Source organism: Canis lupus, chromosome 28 (assembly GCF_048164855.1).
Source record: "Canis lupus baileyi chromosome 28, mCanLup2.hap1, whole genome shotgun sequence".
NCBI lineage: Eukaryota > Metazoa > Chordata > Mammalia > Carnivora > Canidae > Canis > Canis lupus.
The window spans coordinates 9,862,081-9,879,964 of record NC_132865.1 but is presented as its reverse complement, the minus strand read 5'-3'; the positions used below and the strand labels follow the sequence as shown (position 1 = coordinate 9,879,964).

The window sequence follows — 17,884 nt, the reverse complement described above, 5'->3', positions numbered from 1 at the left end:
GGGGGCGCGAGCTCGCAGCGCCTGCAGCCCCGTAGCCCCAGTTGCCCCAAGGTCATAGCTCCTAAGCCGGCTCGCCAGCCCGGGCCGGGACCCCCGGGGCTGCTGGGGGCGCCGACGCGTGGACGGGGTCCGGGGGTGTCCGAGGCCAGGGATGCGGTCACAATGCGGACGGCGGATGCGAGGCGCGGGGGGCGCGGGGCCCGAGCGGTCGGCGCGGCCGCCAGAGTCGGCGGCCGGAGGGGGATGGGGCGCGCGTAGGCGCCCGCCCGCCCGGGTCCCAGCCCCCAGCCCCCAGCCCCGAGCCCGAGCCCCGAGCCCCGAGCGGCCGAGAGCGCGGAGCCCGGTCGTCGGCCCCGGGACCTGGAGCCCGGGCCGCGGGCCGAGGGGGGCCCCGGGGGGGGGGCGGCCCCGAGCCCCGAGCCCCGAGCCCCGAGCCCCGAGCCCCGCCGCGCGCCCGCCGCCTGCGCGTTCTCCCCGCCCCCGGGGGCCTCGCCCGCCCGGCCCGCCCCGAGCCCGGGGCCACCACCTCCGCCCGCCGCCGCCGCCTCCCCGCGGCCGGGTCCACCCGGGGCGCCCTCCCCCGGGCCGCCCCCGAACCCGGAGTTGGCGGGAGCCTATAAAAGACGCTGACGGCGCGACCCGCGGCCACACGGTGCAGGCTCCCGAGCAGCCGCCGCTCGCCCGGCGCCCGCTCCCGCCCCGCCTCGACCCGCGGCGCGACCATGGCCCATCACTGGGGCTACGCCAAGCACAACGGTGAGTGCACACGGAGGGCGGCGCGGAGGCGGCGGCCCCGGCCCAGACCCCGACCCCGGCCCGGCCCCGCACCTGCCGTTCCGCGCGGCTGCGGTCCGAGCGCCCCGGCGAGGTGTCCCCGCCCCCCCCCGCCCCCCCCCGCGCCCCGGTCACCGTCGAGGAATCCCCGCGGCCGCCCGAGGCGCGCAGCTCAGCCCCGGGCCCGAGCCCGGACGGTCCCGAGCATCCTACCCGGACCCAGGAGGGAGCGAGGAAGGGTTGTGCAGGGGGAGCATCCCGGTCGTTGATGGCACAAAAGTAGGGCGCCCCCCCTGCTCCCCGCCGACACACCTCAGCCTCAGCACCACCTGTGGCTGGGGCGCCCGACACCGACCGTCCCGGGGCATTTTCGTGGGCCGGTTCGAGCCCCTGGCCGTGATTTCTGAGTTTTTCCCATCATCTCCCATCCCCTAATGTTGGGGGTTGGAGAGGGGGGGGGGGTGTCCCCGGGAACCCGGCTTTATAGCGCGGCGGGTGATGGGGTTCCCCAGAGCCACCCCAGCCACGCCGCGGGTGGGGGGGGAGAAGCCTTGCGCATCTGGGGGGGGAGGGGCGGAGCTCCCCAGGTGCTGCGGATCCTCTCCCTGGGAAGACAGGTGCAGGGGCCCGAGCAGTGACTCGGCCTTTACATTCAGTTGGGGGGCACCAGGGAGAAACCCCAACCTGCTCCAGGGTCTTGAATGGGCTCGAATACCCTAAATGCTAAGCCCAAGCCCTGACAGTAGTATCTGCCCCATCTCAGTTGCCGAATTTGATAAACCCGCTAGTATTTTTACACGGCGCTCACTCTCTGCTCAGTGAGCCTTCGTGCACTGATTCCAGCGCTCACAACTTACACGATGCAGATGCTATTACCCCATAACACAAATGAGGAAACTGAGGCACAAGGGTTTCTGCGGGGCCGTTCAGCCGAGTGGTGCCAGCCAAACCCGAGCGGAGCAGACTGGCTCCGGAATCCCTGGCCTTCCTAGAGGTCTGCTGTGCCCTTTCCCACGCTGGGGGATTCACAGGTCTCCTCTGGCCGCTAGGACCGGAGCACTGGCATAAGGACTTCCCCATCGCCAAGGGAGAGCGCCAGTCCCCCGTTGACATCGACACCAAAGCAGCCGTTCATGACCCTGCCCTGAAGTCTTTGTGCCCTTGCTACGACCAAGCGGTTTCTCAGAGGATCATCAACAACGGTCACTCTTTCAACGTGGAATTTGATGACTCCCAGGACAAAACAGGTCAGTGTTTAAAAAATAACTCTTTGCCTTTTACCCAGGAGCTACATCCCCAGCTTAATGGGAGGAATCAGGAGCAGTGGCTCAACACCACTGCTTGTCTCAGTACTCTAAGATGCCACACTCTGCTAATCTTCATTAGGTCCCCGGCTCTGCCAAGTAGGCTAATTACTTCCAAGTGGCCTGGGGCTGTGGCGCCCCTGTACAGTTCCTGGTTTCGATGTAGGGCATTGAATAATTGTGATGATCTGCTTGTGAAAGGTCACGAAAGGCAAGGTCCCCTGGAAGTGAAGCTCAGCAACGATGGGATTTGCAGGAACTGAACTCTTGAGGGTTCTCTGTAAAAGAGTTGCTTTCCAGAATTGATCCTTTCCAATAAAAACTGTATCTTAGTGCAGTCTTCAAGGTGGCAGTGAGGGAAGTGATGCAACCCTCACCACTTGAAAGAGTGAAATGTTTTGAAACATTGTATTTATGGCTACAGATGTGCTAAACGGGGGCCCTGTATTTTGGCATCCCCCCAGGAATTCATTCCACAAATGAAGATGTTTTAGAGTTGGTGGGCATACTTGGCCCATTGCTGACAAAACCAATTGCCATAATTTATCTGTGATAGAGCTGTTTACAGGATGCCCATTGAATGCTTCTTTTTCCTTTTAGAAACAGGAGAACAACCCCATTCAGACGTGGTAGCAGCTTTCTTTGCCCACTGGTTGATTTAATTGCCAGTGGCCTATTTTCCTGAGTGCTTTCCTCTGAAGGTCGTTGCAAACACATGATGTGTGCTGGTGGTATGGGAACCGGGAGAGCACCGGGGCAGAAAGAGAACACAGAGGACAGGGAAGCAGTCAATAATACTGTCAAAAGTTTGGAGCCATGACTGATAGTACTACTATGTACCGTGTAATTATAACCACCTTAGTTGAGTTGGCTATTCTTTTTTAGTTAGCTGTCTGATGTATTCAGTCCAGTTTGGAAAAAAATTCCCTCCTCGCCTCTTTAAAATTTTTTTTTGACACTTGACTCTCTGAAATAGTGATTCTAGAAGCCTATTTGATGGGGAATAATGTGAAGATCATCTGAGAAATGTTTTCAAGCTACCTGTGGCCTGTGTGCACCTCACCCTAGAACACACACACGCACACACATATTCTGGCATAGTATAATGACTAATTAGACTTTGATTAATTAGATTTAGTAGAGGATGCTCATTGAAGACTCCTTTAATCATTCTACTACACCGCCTTCCCAAGAAACAATGCTCAAGTGATTAAGTATAAGGAAAACAAATTTCTTTCCTTTTTGTTAAGGGTACTGTATATTTTGATTATAATATGACAAGGCCATAGGTCTTGGTGGTGGTGTCCATATAGAAAGGATGCTATAAAGTTTCATGTTTAGTTACTTGAAAACCAAAAAAAGTGAGCTATGTTAGTCTTTATCGATTTCTAAAAAAAAAAAAGAGGTACGATGAATGTATGTTTCTGTGCTGCCAGTGGAATCATTGTTTTCAATGAGTGTAATGTCCACCAGATATAAACCTCATTGGATGCTACGTAGAAATTGGGTACTTTTTTGGAGTAGCGAGGAAACAAATGTCTAACGAATAGAACCAGATGAGATAATTCCCTATATTCCTTACAAATCTGATCATGATGTAATTGTTACAGTAATATATTATTACTGGAAAGTGGATTTCAGCATTTAGTGTAGCAATTATGAGGATAGAATGGGGTCAGGTAGCCATGGAATCAAATTCTAGCTCTGCCGCTATCTAGCTCAGTGGCCCTGGGAACAATAGCAACTCAGTCTCTCTAATTTTTAGTTTCCTTAACTGTAAAATTGGAGTAATGGTAGGATCTACCACAGAGGAAGGATTAAATGGGACGGTAGATATAAAGCACCTCGCCCAGCACCTGGCACATAGTAATTCCTCAATAAATGACCATTGATTGCTGTTTCCATGTCTTCACACCATTTGGCTGCTTTTATTAGGCAATTGCTGTAGTGATTGAACCTGTGGTAAGATTTCTGAAGAAAGTTTCTAATTAGCTGTCAGATTACCTGCCATCACTTGATGGGACTTAAAAATTCTATTTTTATATGCTCCTGAACATCTCACTTGTCGTATTAAAGTGTGTACTGATTTTATATATGATGTCACTACATAGTTATATGTTTTCGCTTGAGTATGTCAAGTTCTGATCGATTTCTACACAAGCAGTCACTGGTTAGAACTAGCCACACTTTTCTAACTACTTCTCCTGGTGAGTAACACATACATTATTAAAACCCATGTTTAGATTGTGAAACAAGTAGTTCTGAAAGGGTCTCAAGCCCATGTCTTTAAAGACACCTGTGTTCTTCTCTCTCTCTCTCTCTCTATGTATATATATATATGCACACACACATATATATTATATAGCATATCTATAAATTTATAGCATCTATCTATCTATCTATCTATCTATCTATCTATCTATCATCTATCTATCTAAAACAATAACAAAACCGTTCCTAACGTCAATTAAATGCAAGATCAGCTAGGTACCATGAAGGTGGGCTAGAGGCCTGGTCTCTTTCCTGTTTCTCTAGAATTCAGGCTGGGGATATCTAAAGTGGAAAGACACAGAAAAAAACAGATGCTGACAGTGACACTGGTGAGCCCAACAAGGACATACATATTCCAAGGAGCTATGGAAACATGAAAGAGACTTAGGAGTCGTCCTGTGTAAAGTCAGGAAAGACTTTCCAGGGTAAATAAAAACTTGTGCTGAGGCGTGAAGGATTTTGGTGTCTTGGAGGAGACGCCGGGCAAAAAGAAGTAGGAAAGACCAGGGGATTTGAGAGAGCACAGTATGTACTCTGACAGGCAAGGAGGTGCCATAAAAACAAGGAAGAGTTAGTGTTAGAATGACTTGCTCTCCTTTAGGTATGAAAGATCCCTTTGTAACTTTGCCCATACTCTTCAACATTGCCGGTTGTTTTGGTTAAAGAAGGAAGCTCTTTTCCCCCGACTAGGATGCAGACTATATTAAAATGTTGGCATTAAGGAAAAACACACCTATAGAATAAAACGAACAATCATAACATGCAGAGAAACACCCTTTAGACTTTTTTTTTTTTTAAAGAATCCTAGGCCTGGGGCACCTGGGTGGCTCAGTGGTCTGAGCGTCTGCTTTTGGCTCAGGTCATGATCCCGGGGTTCTGGGATTGAATCCCACAGCAGGCTTCCCCTGCTTCTCCCTCTGCCTATGTCTCTGCCTCTCTCTGTTTGTCAATCACGAATAAATAAATAAAATCTTTAAAAAAAAAAAAAAAGGAATCCTAGATTTTCAAGTTTGAACAAATGATGGAGATACTCCAGTCAAATTCACTTAAAATAAACATGAGGAAACAATGTTTAACTGACTTGCTGGTCATCTCCTTTCTAGTTTGTTGGGTGAGACTCAAATGCCCATCACTTAAAAATAGAATTGAATAAGAATCTTTGAATGATAACCATACTTAATATTTAATGTGTACATACCATGTTTTTAAAAATTGATATGCTTTTCTGTATATTTAAGTCTAAAAGTAATTTATTCATTTTGGTCCTTCGATATTTTAAATCAACATCTGAACATCTCTTTTTTTTTTTTTAGGAGTTATTTTTATGGGATTAACATTTTTAGATATCTCTCATGTGTTGTTTTCTCCATTTAAGTGCGTCAGTTCATTTTGTTGATTTATTGATTTTTACCTCAGTGAGATTTCAGCTTTCTGGAAGTTCTCATAGGTTTAAGTTTTCAAATATATCCTAAATATTTTCCTAGACTCAAACTAAGGTATCAGGAACTGGGGTGGTTGAGTTTATTAGTATGTTTAACTTGAGAGAATCCTTTTCAAGTGTGGAGTTAATAAAAAAAAAATGTGGAGTTAACAGGCTTTAACTAGAAGTTCCCATCAATCTTCTAAATTCCTTTAAAAATAAACCACCTTTAATTAATGAAAAATGGCTAATCCTGTTAGACTTTCAAAAAATTATTAAAAAATAACTCTCCCTGCTTGAGTTCTTTTATTACTAGCTTTATCTGGGAGAAAAGAATACTAGTCAAATTATTAACTTCTGCTAACTCATTAACTTTTATTAATGAGTTTAAAACTCTCCTGCTTTATTGCAATGTTAGATGCAAATATTGAAAAACCAATGCCTGAAATTATTGAGCTGATCCACATACAACTCTTGTATCATTTCTGCTCTTTAGAAATTGAAATATTTTTATCTGTATATATTATTGCAAGAAAAAAGGAAGGAACAGATGACCTGTGCTCATTTCAAACAGACCACTGTCAGCATGACATATATGAGTCTTGCTTGATTTTCAAGGACTTGTTTTTGAAGCTTTAAAATTATCTTTCTATGAATAATTTTAAGTTAAAAGGAAACATAATAGCAACAAGTGAAAAGATTTGTCCTGCATATTGTTAATGGTGTAAGCAGAAACCTAAGTATTTATAAAACTGACCAAAGCATTCCAAACACTATATTTAATTATGTTCATGTCAAAAGAGTTTTTCTTTTTTTTTCACTCTCATATAATTTCCATACACCTGAAACTTAAAACTTCTGTTCTCTTGATTTTTAATTGTTGTTTACCCTAGTGAAAGTGACAGCTAAACTTCTCACTATTTAAAAAGAAATGGATTGTGGACATCTTTTCCTCATTCATTTTCTTGATTCTAGTATGTCAACCCTCAGATTATTGGCTAGTGTTAAAAAAAGGAAAACAGCAATGCATGATTTAATAATTTCCAATTATTCATAAAAGAAGATTGTTTATCTGCTGGAAAATGCTGCATTTTTAGTAGACTTAGTCTTTTACTTCATTAATAAGAAATCCTTTAAATTGAATTTTAAACTAAAGATTATTGAAAATGGCTTCTTTGTATTTTGAATATAAGAGACATTATTGATATTTGTTAAGGTCTTTAGTTTGTTTTTTGGCTACATCTTATGTTAAGTAATAATAAAGTGATTAGGAAAAAAGCATTTAAAAATGCTAAATTTTCAGTTTGCTTGTAACTGGAGTGAATGTCTTAATTTTAACAAAAAACATAATTTACATAATTTCTCTAAGTAATATATATATAGGAAGACAGATTATAATATAATTAGTGCTTATTTTGTGTGTTGTATATGCAGTATGTGTAACTGATGGCAGATCATAGAAATTAAAATTAGCTGGAGCTCTTGGTGTTGAGATTTGGATTTAAATTAAGTTTTGGGAATCTTGAAAAAGGTGTCCTAGTGGAAAACCCCACTTATATCTCTCCCATTCCCGTGGAACACATTTCTGTGATACAATAAATCATTGACTCTCCAGAGCCCCCACTAACATGGCTGGATTTTAAAGAAGAAAAATATACTCAGTCTGCAGTTTCTGCTATTTTTTTCAAATTTTTTTTGGCATCATCAAAACAGACTTGATTTTAAACTGGGACAGTTTAGTAGTGGCATATAGTAATCAAAATAAGTAAATAAATAAGTAGATCTGGAAAAAGTGCAAGCTCTCTGTCTTTCAACCAAATATCTTTTTTATTTTGTAAATAAAAAAAAATATGCCACCTTTATTACAGTTTGTAGTAATTTATTATAACAATGTTTTTGGGAGGGCTTCATTGACTAAACTCCATGCTAAGAATTGGCTGAGAAATAGCTAATGAGCTGAAGAAGACGAGAAATGGTTCTTTTTGGTGCAACTAAATTTTAAGAATTGAATAACCTCTCCTAGGTACCATGGGCTCCTAATCTACATAGCAACATAGTTTTATTTTAACAGGAGCTAAAACAGGTGTCTGGTAATAATAGATAAGCACTGAGTGTGTTTAATTATTGAACCTGGAGCAATTTTTTTTTTTTTTTTTTTTTTTTTAGTATTAGCAAAGCTTATTTAATAAAACCTCATATACATTCTTGCCTAATTCTAAATGTTCTCTGAAATAAGTAAGTTAGGCTGGAATCTTAAGATCTGCAAGGGAGTGAGTAAGAATAGGAAATAGCAACTAAGCTTTATTGTTTTTAAAATTTAAGATTCTGATATGATTCTTCACAGGGAAAGGAGATACATTTAGAAAGATAAGTTATCTTGGATGCCTAATATAGTTTCATTTTATTTTCATTTATTTTGCCACTTGGTAGAATTAATGATGCAGATTATTTGCTTTTTATGGTCAGCCAGTTAGTAGCTTTAAAGTCATTGTAAAGGAATTGTTTCAGTACGAATTTATTTCATAAATATATATTTTGTGTTGAGGGTATATCATTATGAAAAATGGAAATTCTTTCATTTTTGAAAAAGCCTAGAGAAAAGGGCAGATAAGGCTAATTCTTTCCTTACAGCAGAATTCCTAGATTAAAAAAAAAAACTTTTACAATAATTTGTTTTTAAGTCTCAAAAGATGTGATTTTATCAGAATATATCCAAATTGATATTTCTTAGCAGATCTATAATATAACACCACTTATAATTGGTTCTCTCTTTTTTTTCCATTCCTTCTTTTTTTTTTTTTTTCCCCTCCTGGCCTATTGTAAAGCAGAACTGGCAACCAGAGATTACATCAAAAGCCATCAAAAGCCAGGAAAGGCCTCAATGTCTTCCAGCCAGCTCTATTTTTTACTTTGGGTAGATGAATGGGTGTTGCTACCGTCTATGTGTATTTGGGTGAAGTTAAGCAAAGTTGATTATTCAGACTTTGTTGCTTTGTTTGGCAAAGCCAAAGTAAGTTTGAGCTTATTAGCTTATAGAATTATAACCCAAAGCCAATAAATAATACACTTATAACAACAGATTGTGGAATTAAACTAATTGTAAAAGCTTTTAAATATATTGGTAAAATTTCCTTAATGTGCATATAACTTAAAAAGTTTTATGGAGAGGATGGAGGAGAAACTGATTTCTTACTATTTTAATTCTCTGTAACACATAGCTCATTAATTATCTGCAAAGAGATTGTAGTCTAAGAAGATGACATCTAGTCATATTCTTCTGTTTCATGTTTTACTCTAACAAAATTACATTAATACCAGAAGAGTAGAATCGTAAGATAGTTACTAAAGTTAGAATTTTAAGTTTCTGGAGACAATAGAGTATTGCGTATGTTACATGACCAGCAAATTCTTAGTGAAGTAGTAAGCAATTGAATGGATCCACTCTACAGATGAGGAAATTAAGGTCGGAAATGTTCCAATAAAAAAATCTTAATGGGAAGAATGCATGGGTGGCTCAGTCAGTTAAACAGCTGACTTTTAATTTCGGTTCAGGTCACGATCTCAGGGTCCTGGGACCAAACAAGGGTCAGGCTCCACTGGGAACCTGCTTGAGATTCTCTCTCCTTCGCCCTCTGCCTCTCCCCCTATTCATGCATACTCTCTCTCTCGCTCCCTCTTTCTAAAATAAATAAATAAATCTTAAAAAAATTTGTTTCTTTATGGGACAAAGCTAGTTAGTAACAGTGACAATCCAAATTCTGAAGAATTTGGGAAGCCAGGGCAAGGAAAATTGGATATTGTACTAAGATCAATGGAATGCTTATTGTTTCACAAATTCTGGGATGGAATAACAGGTGGTTAGCAAAGCAGGTGGTGGGACAGCCATTGGGCCGTGTAGAACCGAGGTTCCCACGTTTGTTAAGTGTGTGCTGCAGACCTGCATTGGCAAGCAGCTGCATGGGCAGTTCCTCAGTGATTCACAGAGGACTTAATAATTCCACCTAAAATTTCCTCTCTCTGAACCAGAATCTATGACTCTTGAACAAACCCAGGAGAGAAGTATCACTGTGCTCAGAAAACAGATGGGCAAAGCACCCATCCTTCGAGCCAACACAAGTGAGGAGAAAAGCCAGTGGAAATGATTTCGCTGAGCACTATAGACTAAACTGGAGTCTGGATTTAGTTTTCACCGAGTGAAAATGTTGCTACAGGCATAAATTTAGAACTATGAGACAGGATTAAGTTAGATTGTAATATTTAGTACTGTGTGTGTTTCATGTGCATATGTATGTGTGTGTGTGTGTATACATGGGATTGGGTGTATGTAAATACAATCATATACATATACACACTCATACACTCATATGCACATGTATAATATACATATACATATATTACATATATATATATATTTTAAATTTTAGTGCTGAAAGGAGGACCCCTCACTGGCACTTACAGATTGATTCAGTTTCACTTTCACTGGGGTTCATCTGATGGGCAAGGTTCTGAGCATACTGTGGATAAAAAGAAATATGCTGCAGAGGTAAGATACGCTTTTTTGCTTTCCAGGGAAAAATGTAAATTGATATTCAGCATTCATTTCAAAACCTTAATTTTATAAATTCGACTCAATCTAAGTGAACCACTTTTTTTTTACAAAGGACCTTCACATTTGCTTTTTATAACTTTTACTGGTGATATTACAATTAATGCTGCAAAACACCCTCTACTACTTCCGAGGACAGCATTTGCAAAAAGTAAAATGATTTCAAATTGGAGGATCCTATTCTAATATAAATCTAGAAGTAAAATTGGTGTCTTCCCTCAAAAATATGTAATTCTTTGTCTTAGAGTTGAAGTCATTTGCTGTTATGCTAAATAGTGGATAATTAGAATTAAAATGAAAGTTGATATTTTAAATTATCCACATTTTTACCTTCTTTAGTAACCTCTAACTCTGAAGAAAAGATCACTGAATGAAATCTGTAGGTTTGATTATGTTTATCATTTATTATGGTTTTGTCTTCTACTGCTTTAGCTTCACTTGGTTCACTGGAACACCAAATATGGGGAGTTTGGAAAAGCTGTGCAGCAACCTGATGGACTGGCTGTTTTGGGCATTTTTTTGAAGGTTAGTTGATGGCCCAATTCTTTTTTTCCCTGTTCTTGAGAAAGATTAACCAAACAGAACATTCATGATAAACAGGACATTCTACAAAGAGCCTAGGAAATGCCTTTGGCTCCAAAATACTTTCAGGCTTATATCCCCCTCCATATCTGCTAGTAGCAGTTGGGATGGAGGACAAAAAAAACAAATCAGAGATATTAATTAGGTGCTGTTTATATGTAAATATGAAGGATGTGTACATGTGAAATGTGAAAGGAGAAAGTGGTATACTTCAGATGGCTACTGATTTTGTTTTAAAATTCATCCTTAACTAGATAGTACTGTTTCAAGATAGACAATGCTAAATTAAGATCACATTTTGGAAGGCTCAAGGACAGTGACTCAATATTGGAGAATTTCAGGCAACAGTGGGACATACAGGTTGAGCTGCCCTTTAGACAGTTGTAAAGCAAATGGAGAAAGGTCTGGGCTGGAGATTCATGGGGCTGACGTCATATGTCAACGTGGAAGCTACACATGAATATGAAATCATCCAAGGAAAGCATGAAGAGGGAGATGATAAAGCTGCTGAGCATGCAGTCCTGAGATATTGCAAAATGTAAGACATTTAAGACAGTGAGAAAGATGCTAATGAAATGACTAAAAAGGAATACAAGAGTCCAGGGAACTTGCTGAGGCTGGAGGACAGAAGGAAAGCCAGAGGAGAGAATTTCAAAAAGGAGAGAAGTCAATAGTATAAAATCCCCCCCCCCTTTTTTTTAAACATAGAGGGAGAGGCAGGCTTCTTACGGGCAGTAGCCCATTGTGGGACTCGATTCCAGTACTCCAGGATCACGCCCCAAGCTGAAGGCAGACGCTCAACTGCTGAGCCACCCCAGGCACCTCTACTTTGAATACTTTTTTTTTTTAAAGATTTTTTTTTTTATTTATTCATGAGAGACACACAGAGAGAGAGAGAGAGAGAGCTGAGCCACCCCAGGCACCTCTACTTTGAATACTTTTCTTTTTTTAAGATTTTTAAATTTATTCATGAGAGACACACACCGAGAGAGAGAGAGAGAGAGAGAGAGAGAGAGAGGCAGAGACACAGGCAGAGGGAGAAGCAGGCTCCATGCAGGGAGCCTGATGTGGGACTGATCCCGGGTCTGCAGGATCAGGCCCTGGGCTGAAGGCAGAGCTAAACCGCTGAGCCACCCGGGCTGCCCAATAGTATTAAAATCCTGCAAGGTTAAGGTAGGCACTTGAACAGTGTCCTTTGATATGGCAGTTGGAGGGCAGTTGGAGGTCACTGGTGACTTTTGAGAGGGTAGATTCTGGGAAACTATGGGGTGGGGTGGGGGGGCGGGTAGCAGAGGGAAGTTGTCAGTGGAAATAGGGAAGTTCATGGTGCCAAAGTAATCAAAGTGAGATGGATGGATGGCACCTAGCAAGTGGTAGACCTTGGTGCACTACTTGGAAATGTTTTATGGTAGAGCTGCCCAAATCAAAACTGATGTAGTGCCAACTGGATTACAATGCCTTGTATGTTGTGTCTTCTTATAGATTGGTGGTGCCAATCCAGGCCTACAAAAAATCCTTGATGCGCTGGATTCCATAAAAACAAAGGTACCATTGAATTTTCTGCTACCTCAATAGAGTACCTATTTTTTATATCCCACTGATTTTAGGAAACTTTTTGGATTACATTGAATCGTCGTAGTTTGACATGTAGTGTTTTTGATGAGGAGTTAATAAAGGTAAAATGTTGCTTATATATTTATTTAACTTTTCTTTATCCAAAAGATGCTGGTGTGATTTTAGGCTTGCATTTATTTAATCTTGCTTCCCCAACATTTGAACATTCATATACAAGAGTCAGAGAATTCTCACGACTGCAAAGAAACTGAAAGATCAACTGGTCAAATTATTCACCCATTCATGCAACAGATATTTGCTGAGTACTTACTCCATGCCAATCACCTTGTTAATTTGGGAGATGTAATGGTGAGCGTGAAGAATTTTCCACCCCATGTTTAAATTCTCTTTATGGCAGAGCCATGTTTAGGTCATTGAACATCTTTTAAATATAATCACCAAGGGCAGCTCTGGCTCTTTAAAGCTCATCCTCAACCTGAAGCCTCATTACCTTCTGAAAGGCTCATTCATTACTGACCCTTTTGAGCCATGTAGATTAACCTGATTCAAAAACACTAATTTAAAAAAGATATATGTACATTGCAGCATTATTTACAATAGCCAAGATACAGAAATAGCCTAACTGTCCAAAAAGGGATGAATGGATAAAGAAATGTGAGATACACACACACACACACACAATGGAGTATTGCCCAGTCCTAATAAAGGAAGGAAATCTTGCTATTGATGACAATGTGGATGGACCTTGGGGGCATTAGGCTAAATGAAATAAGTCAGACAGAAAAAGACAAATACCACATGATCTCACTTATATGTGGACTCTAAAAGGCAAACAAAAACAAACGCACACACACAAAAATGGGCCCATAGATACAGAAAACAGATTGATGGTTATTCAGAGATGGGGGGCGGTAGGTGAAGGGGATCAAAAGGTACAAACTTCCAGTTATAAAATAAATAAGTCATGGGGATATAATGTACAGCATGGTGACTATCATTGATAATACTGTGCTGCATATTTGAAAGTTGCTAAGAGAGTAGATTTTCAAAGTTCTCATCAGCAGAGAAAAAAATATTAGTAACCAGGCATGGTGATCATTTTGCAATATATGCAAATATCAAATCATTATGTTGGACACCTGGAGATAATATAATAATATGTGTTAATTATACCTCAGTAAAACAAACAAAAAAAAGTAAAAAATGTGATTATGATTGCTGTTTCTTTTGACTCCATTTTCTCATAGCCTTTTATCTACCCCCAGACTAGTTATCTTTAGTTCCCTTTAACTATTCCCATACAACAATGTTCTCTCTTTGTGACAACCTTGTTGCTCTATCCTATGCTGTTTGCATCTATTGTTTTTAAAGTGTGGTATCCAGAAAGAAAAGCGGTTCTTTAGTACTGTGGTAGCCATCAGATAGGGTAGCAAGACAAAAAGATACTCTATTTTTGTTATTGCAGCCTAAAATTGCATTATTTCGGTGGCAGCAGTTTCACTTTAAATATTGATCACACTTAATAGCTTAATGGAAATTATAAGGAATGATTTTAGAGGAAAAGATGAGTATTGGACACGTGAAAATACTATAGTCGGGTTCTCTTGCCCATCTCTGCTCACCTATATTTCCAAGTCAAATGTCTTTTGTTAATTTCTTTTTACTTTGATTTCTGGTTGAACATGGGACTTCTCTTTAAAAAAAAAAAAAAAAAAAAAGTTCTGGCAACCAGAGGGGAATATTTGTTTCCTAATCTCCTGCCTTCCTCCCACTCTGACCACGTGGCATTTGTCGCCTGTGTGTTTGTCTTATCCTAGGGTAAGAGTGCTGACTTCACTAACTTTGACCCCCGTGGCCTCCTTCCTGAAAGCTTGGACTACTGGACCTACCCAGGCTCACTGACCACTCCTCCCCTTCTGGAATGCGTGACCTGGATTGTGCTCAAGGAGCCCATCAGCGTTAGCAGTGAGCAGGTGGGTTTTCTAAACTGAAGTGTAGAGCATTTCATGGAGCGTGGCTTTTGGAGTCGGACAGGCCTGGGGTTGAATCTCCTCCTGCTGCTTCTAGCTGTGGAACTACCATCCATAACAGTGCTTAGTGGATAAACAGAATTTAAGAAATATTTGCTGTGATTGGCCACAACCTTAGACAGTTTGTTTGCTCTATAAAATTGGATGATCATGAGCAATAAGGGAGAAAGATATCTGTCGTATAATAAATGCTTTTATCTAGGCTACAGGGAAACTGAGGACAATGAGATTCCATATTCGAGCTTACGCGGATAGCGGTGGTAACTCACGGCCAACTGTTCACTCACATAAGAGCTTATGGCGGTTTTATTTGTATTGGAATACATTTCTGAATTCTGACAAAAGTCAAAGCCATCCCTGGGAGGAAAAATATCTATCAAAACTCGGTCCAGTTCCTTGAACAGGCTGGACCAGACTCGTCCCTTTCTCATACAATATAGTTAATGATGTTCAAGTATTTGTGCAGCTTCTAAGTCACTGATCGTACCCCCAGACTGTCTCTGTTCCCCACACGGCTGAAATGTAGAAAGTGGACACTCCTCTTTCAGGAAGATTCACAAGAACCTGGATCCTGGATAATTTAATTAATGTTGCAGTAGCTGATTGACATTGAAGTTGACTTCGAGGGGTGAGACTGAGTGACTGTTATTGGACCAAAGAGGTCAAGTTAGAGGCTGTTGATCCATGGGCTGCCTTATTACTGCCCCAACCATCCTTTTTCATTTAGATCAAGACTCGGCAAAGGGAAGGGAGGTTCCATTTTGCAAAAACAACCTCAAAGACGTAGGAGAGCATTTGAAGACTACCTGTGTCACATCATTGAGCCAGGGAGCTGAAAGGAGGTTAAAAGGGACTAAAAATCAGCCAATGTCAAGGGTTCAAAATCCAAGTTTGAGCAACTTCATTTCTGTGTTCCTATACATTTAAGCAGAGATGCCAGCCGATGACTTGTCCCCCAGGCCTTGTGGACCCTGGACCACTTTATCCAGTTGTACGGATGCTGTAGTTTGTCTTCCTGGGACAGAAAACAAACTCTATAATATGGATCTACAATGTTTATTATTATTTTACATCTCAGAGGTGTTCTGTAGACTTTTGAGATTTGATTTTAAAAGTAAAAGAGGAAAAAAACAGGCTCACTGAAAGTTTCCTTCCAAACGGTACCAGCAATCTTGGGTGTGTTTTCTAGAAATTGATTTGTTATCTAAAAGCATACATATATAATGTTTATGGGATTATATGTTTATGGGGAACCAAAGTGAACTTTGAACATCGATACGTGGTCCTGTGAATGTTGGAGAATGTATCTCAGGATATAACACAAGCACATAAATGCATACTATTGTGAAACCTGTATTTTTGATTTTTTTTGTTTTGCCTTTTAGATGCTGAAATTCCGTAAGCTTAATTTCAATAAGGAGGGCGAACCTGAAGAATTGATGATGGACAACTGGCGCCCAGCTCAGCCACTGCACAGCAGGCAAATTAATGCTTCTTTCAAATAAAATGGCCCCAGAGCCCATGTCCAAATAATGGATCTTCGGGTTTTCCCTTAGCTAAGCACAAATCTACCTTGGTGAATCGGACCTTGCCTGCTTTGCATCTGGTTTTCTAGATCCTTTATCTTTTACCTGATGTGCTCATTAGTAAAATGTGAAGAACTTGACCAGTTGTCATGCTTGACGGCATTTCTGTGACTGGTGCTTTGCTTATGGTAACAGCCTTTCTGTACTAGAGAATATAATATAAGGAATAGGAGAAAAAGTACCTTGACTTTGTTCATAGCACATGGGGTGATGAGCGTTGACAATTGTTAAAATTGCTAATTTTAAAACCTAGGAAAGTCAAATGATTGAGTGCAAATCCATACCATGAGGTAAATTGAGCTGTGTGATGTAAATCAGGTAAAATGATCATGATTCTGTGTAATGTAAATCAGATAAAATAAATGTTCGTGATTCCAAGATGTTATATTAAAGAAAAAATTTTAAATTCTTATATATTTGTAGCAATGCTATCTTAAATATGAATTATGTTGTAATTGAGTGACTTTTGAATTACAGAGCTGTAAATGAAGTATTATCTGTAAAAATTGTTATAATTATAGTTGTGATACAGAGTATATTTCCATTCAAATGATATATCATAACTTAATAAATATTGTATTTTAGATATATTCTCTAATAAAATTTGGACTTCTACTTTGGGTCATTTTCTTTTATGCTGGGCAATGGGTAATAATGGAAGAGCAAATGTGTACTTTAATGACTCCTATTAATTCATTATTAATAATAAGCCATCATACTTGGGTTCTCATAATTGTGGGAATTTCCATAAAAGGAAAAATCCTGAAGGTCATTTACTATTTGCCAAGAGCCCTTTTAGGTGCTTTCTGAGCGCTCATTCACGTGATCTTCATGAATGAATGAATCCTACAAGAGAAAGGTGCACATGCTGAATCAATATATACTCCTTGGAAATAAAACAAGTAAAAGTCCATTTAAAAACAAAACAAAAAGGGAATTCAGGTGGTACCCACAAGTAAAAGAGTAATCTGAGGAGTCTTAGAAAGGTAAATTATACCCTTTACATATAGGAAGAAAAATGAATACATGAAATCAAAATCTCCCACTATTATGGCTGTTCTGGATTTAGCTGTGTGCTAGACCATGGAATGAATTTTTGGCTGATGAGTTATTCCGGAAAGCCAAGTTTAACACATAACTCAAGTTCTACTCTTCGTAGAATAAAACCTCTTTGTTACTTGAGATTTAAAAAAAAAAAGTTTCTAACTCAAGGTGCCCAGTTGGCTAAGCATCTGACTCTTCATTTTGGCTCCAGTCATGATCTCAAGGTCATGAGATTGAGGCAGGCCTCGGGCTCCGTGCTGAGTGTGGAGCCTGCTTAGGATTTTCTCTCTCTCCTTCTGCCTTGCTTGTTCTCTCTCTCTCTCAAAAAATTAAAAAAATAAATAAATAAAGTCTCTAAACTCATCTACACCCGTCACCTGCTTTACTAAAGAACTATGCTCAATTTTGTGTAGGAGAAAGATCACAGGCTTTAGAGTTTGATTTGTTTTGAATCCCAGGTCTTCTCAAACTCTCTGATCCTGGCTATAAAAAGAGGATAACATCCAGGATTATGATAATTATATGAGGTAATGTCTGGTGTATAGGAGGTGGTAAAAAATACTTTTTAAACTATTTTTGTGTGTGTGTGTTATTCTGTTAACTGTACCATCAATTTTTTTTTTTTTTTTTTTTTTTAGTTTTCTGGATTAAGGCTTCTCCTCTAATCCACTGTTTATTGCTTTGGGTATGGA

At 40.5% G+C, this 17,884-nt stretch overlaps 1 protein-coding gene across 1 annotated transcript; it reads left to right on the top strand.

The window, feature by feature from the left end:
* The first annotated feature begins 609 nt into the window (after nucleotides 1-609).
* Nucleotides 610-16,763, top strand: CA2 (carbonic anhydrase 2). The gene is made up of 7 exons (XM_072804041.1): nucleotides 610-756; nucleotides 1,824-2,021; nucleotides 10,194-10,312; nucleotides 10,808-10,900; nucleotides 12,440-12,502; nucleotides 14,350-14,505; nucleotides 15,948-16,763. The coding sequence occupies exons 1-7, from the start codon at nucleotides 723-725 to the stop codon at nucleotides 16,065-16,067; spliced, it is 783 nt and encodes a 260-aa protein (XP_072660142.1). The 5' UTR covers nucleotides 610-722; the 3' UTR covers nucleotides 16,068-16,763.
* Nucleotides 16,764-17,884: the final 1,121 nt, after the last annotated feature.

What these genes read in the sequence shown, in the direction of transcription:
- CA2 (XM_072804041.1), top strand. Translation starts at nt 723, where the DNA reads ATGGCCCATCACTGGGGCTACGCCAAGCACAACG. An exon ending in TGACTCCCAGGACAAAACAG is followed by an intron (nt 2,022 to 10,193) that starts GTCAGTGTTTAA and finishes TTTAAATTTTAG; the next exon opens with TGCTGAAAGGAGGACCCCTC. An exon ending in AAAAGAAATATGCTGCAGAG is followed by an intron (nt 10,313 to 10,807) that starts GTAAGATACGCT and finishes CTACTGCTTTAG; the next exon opens with CTTCACTTGGTTCACTGGAA.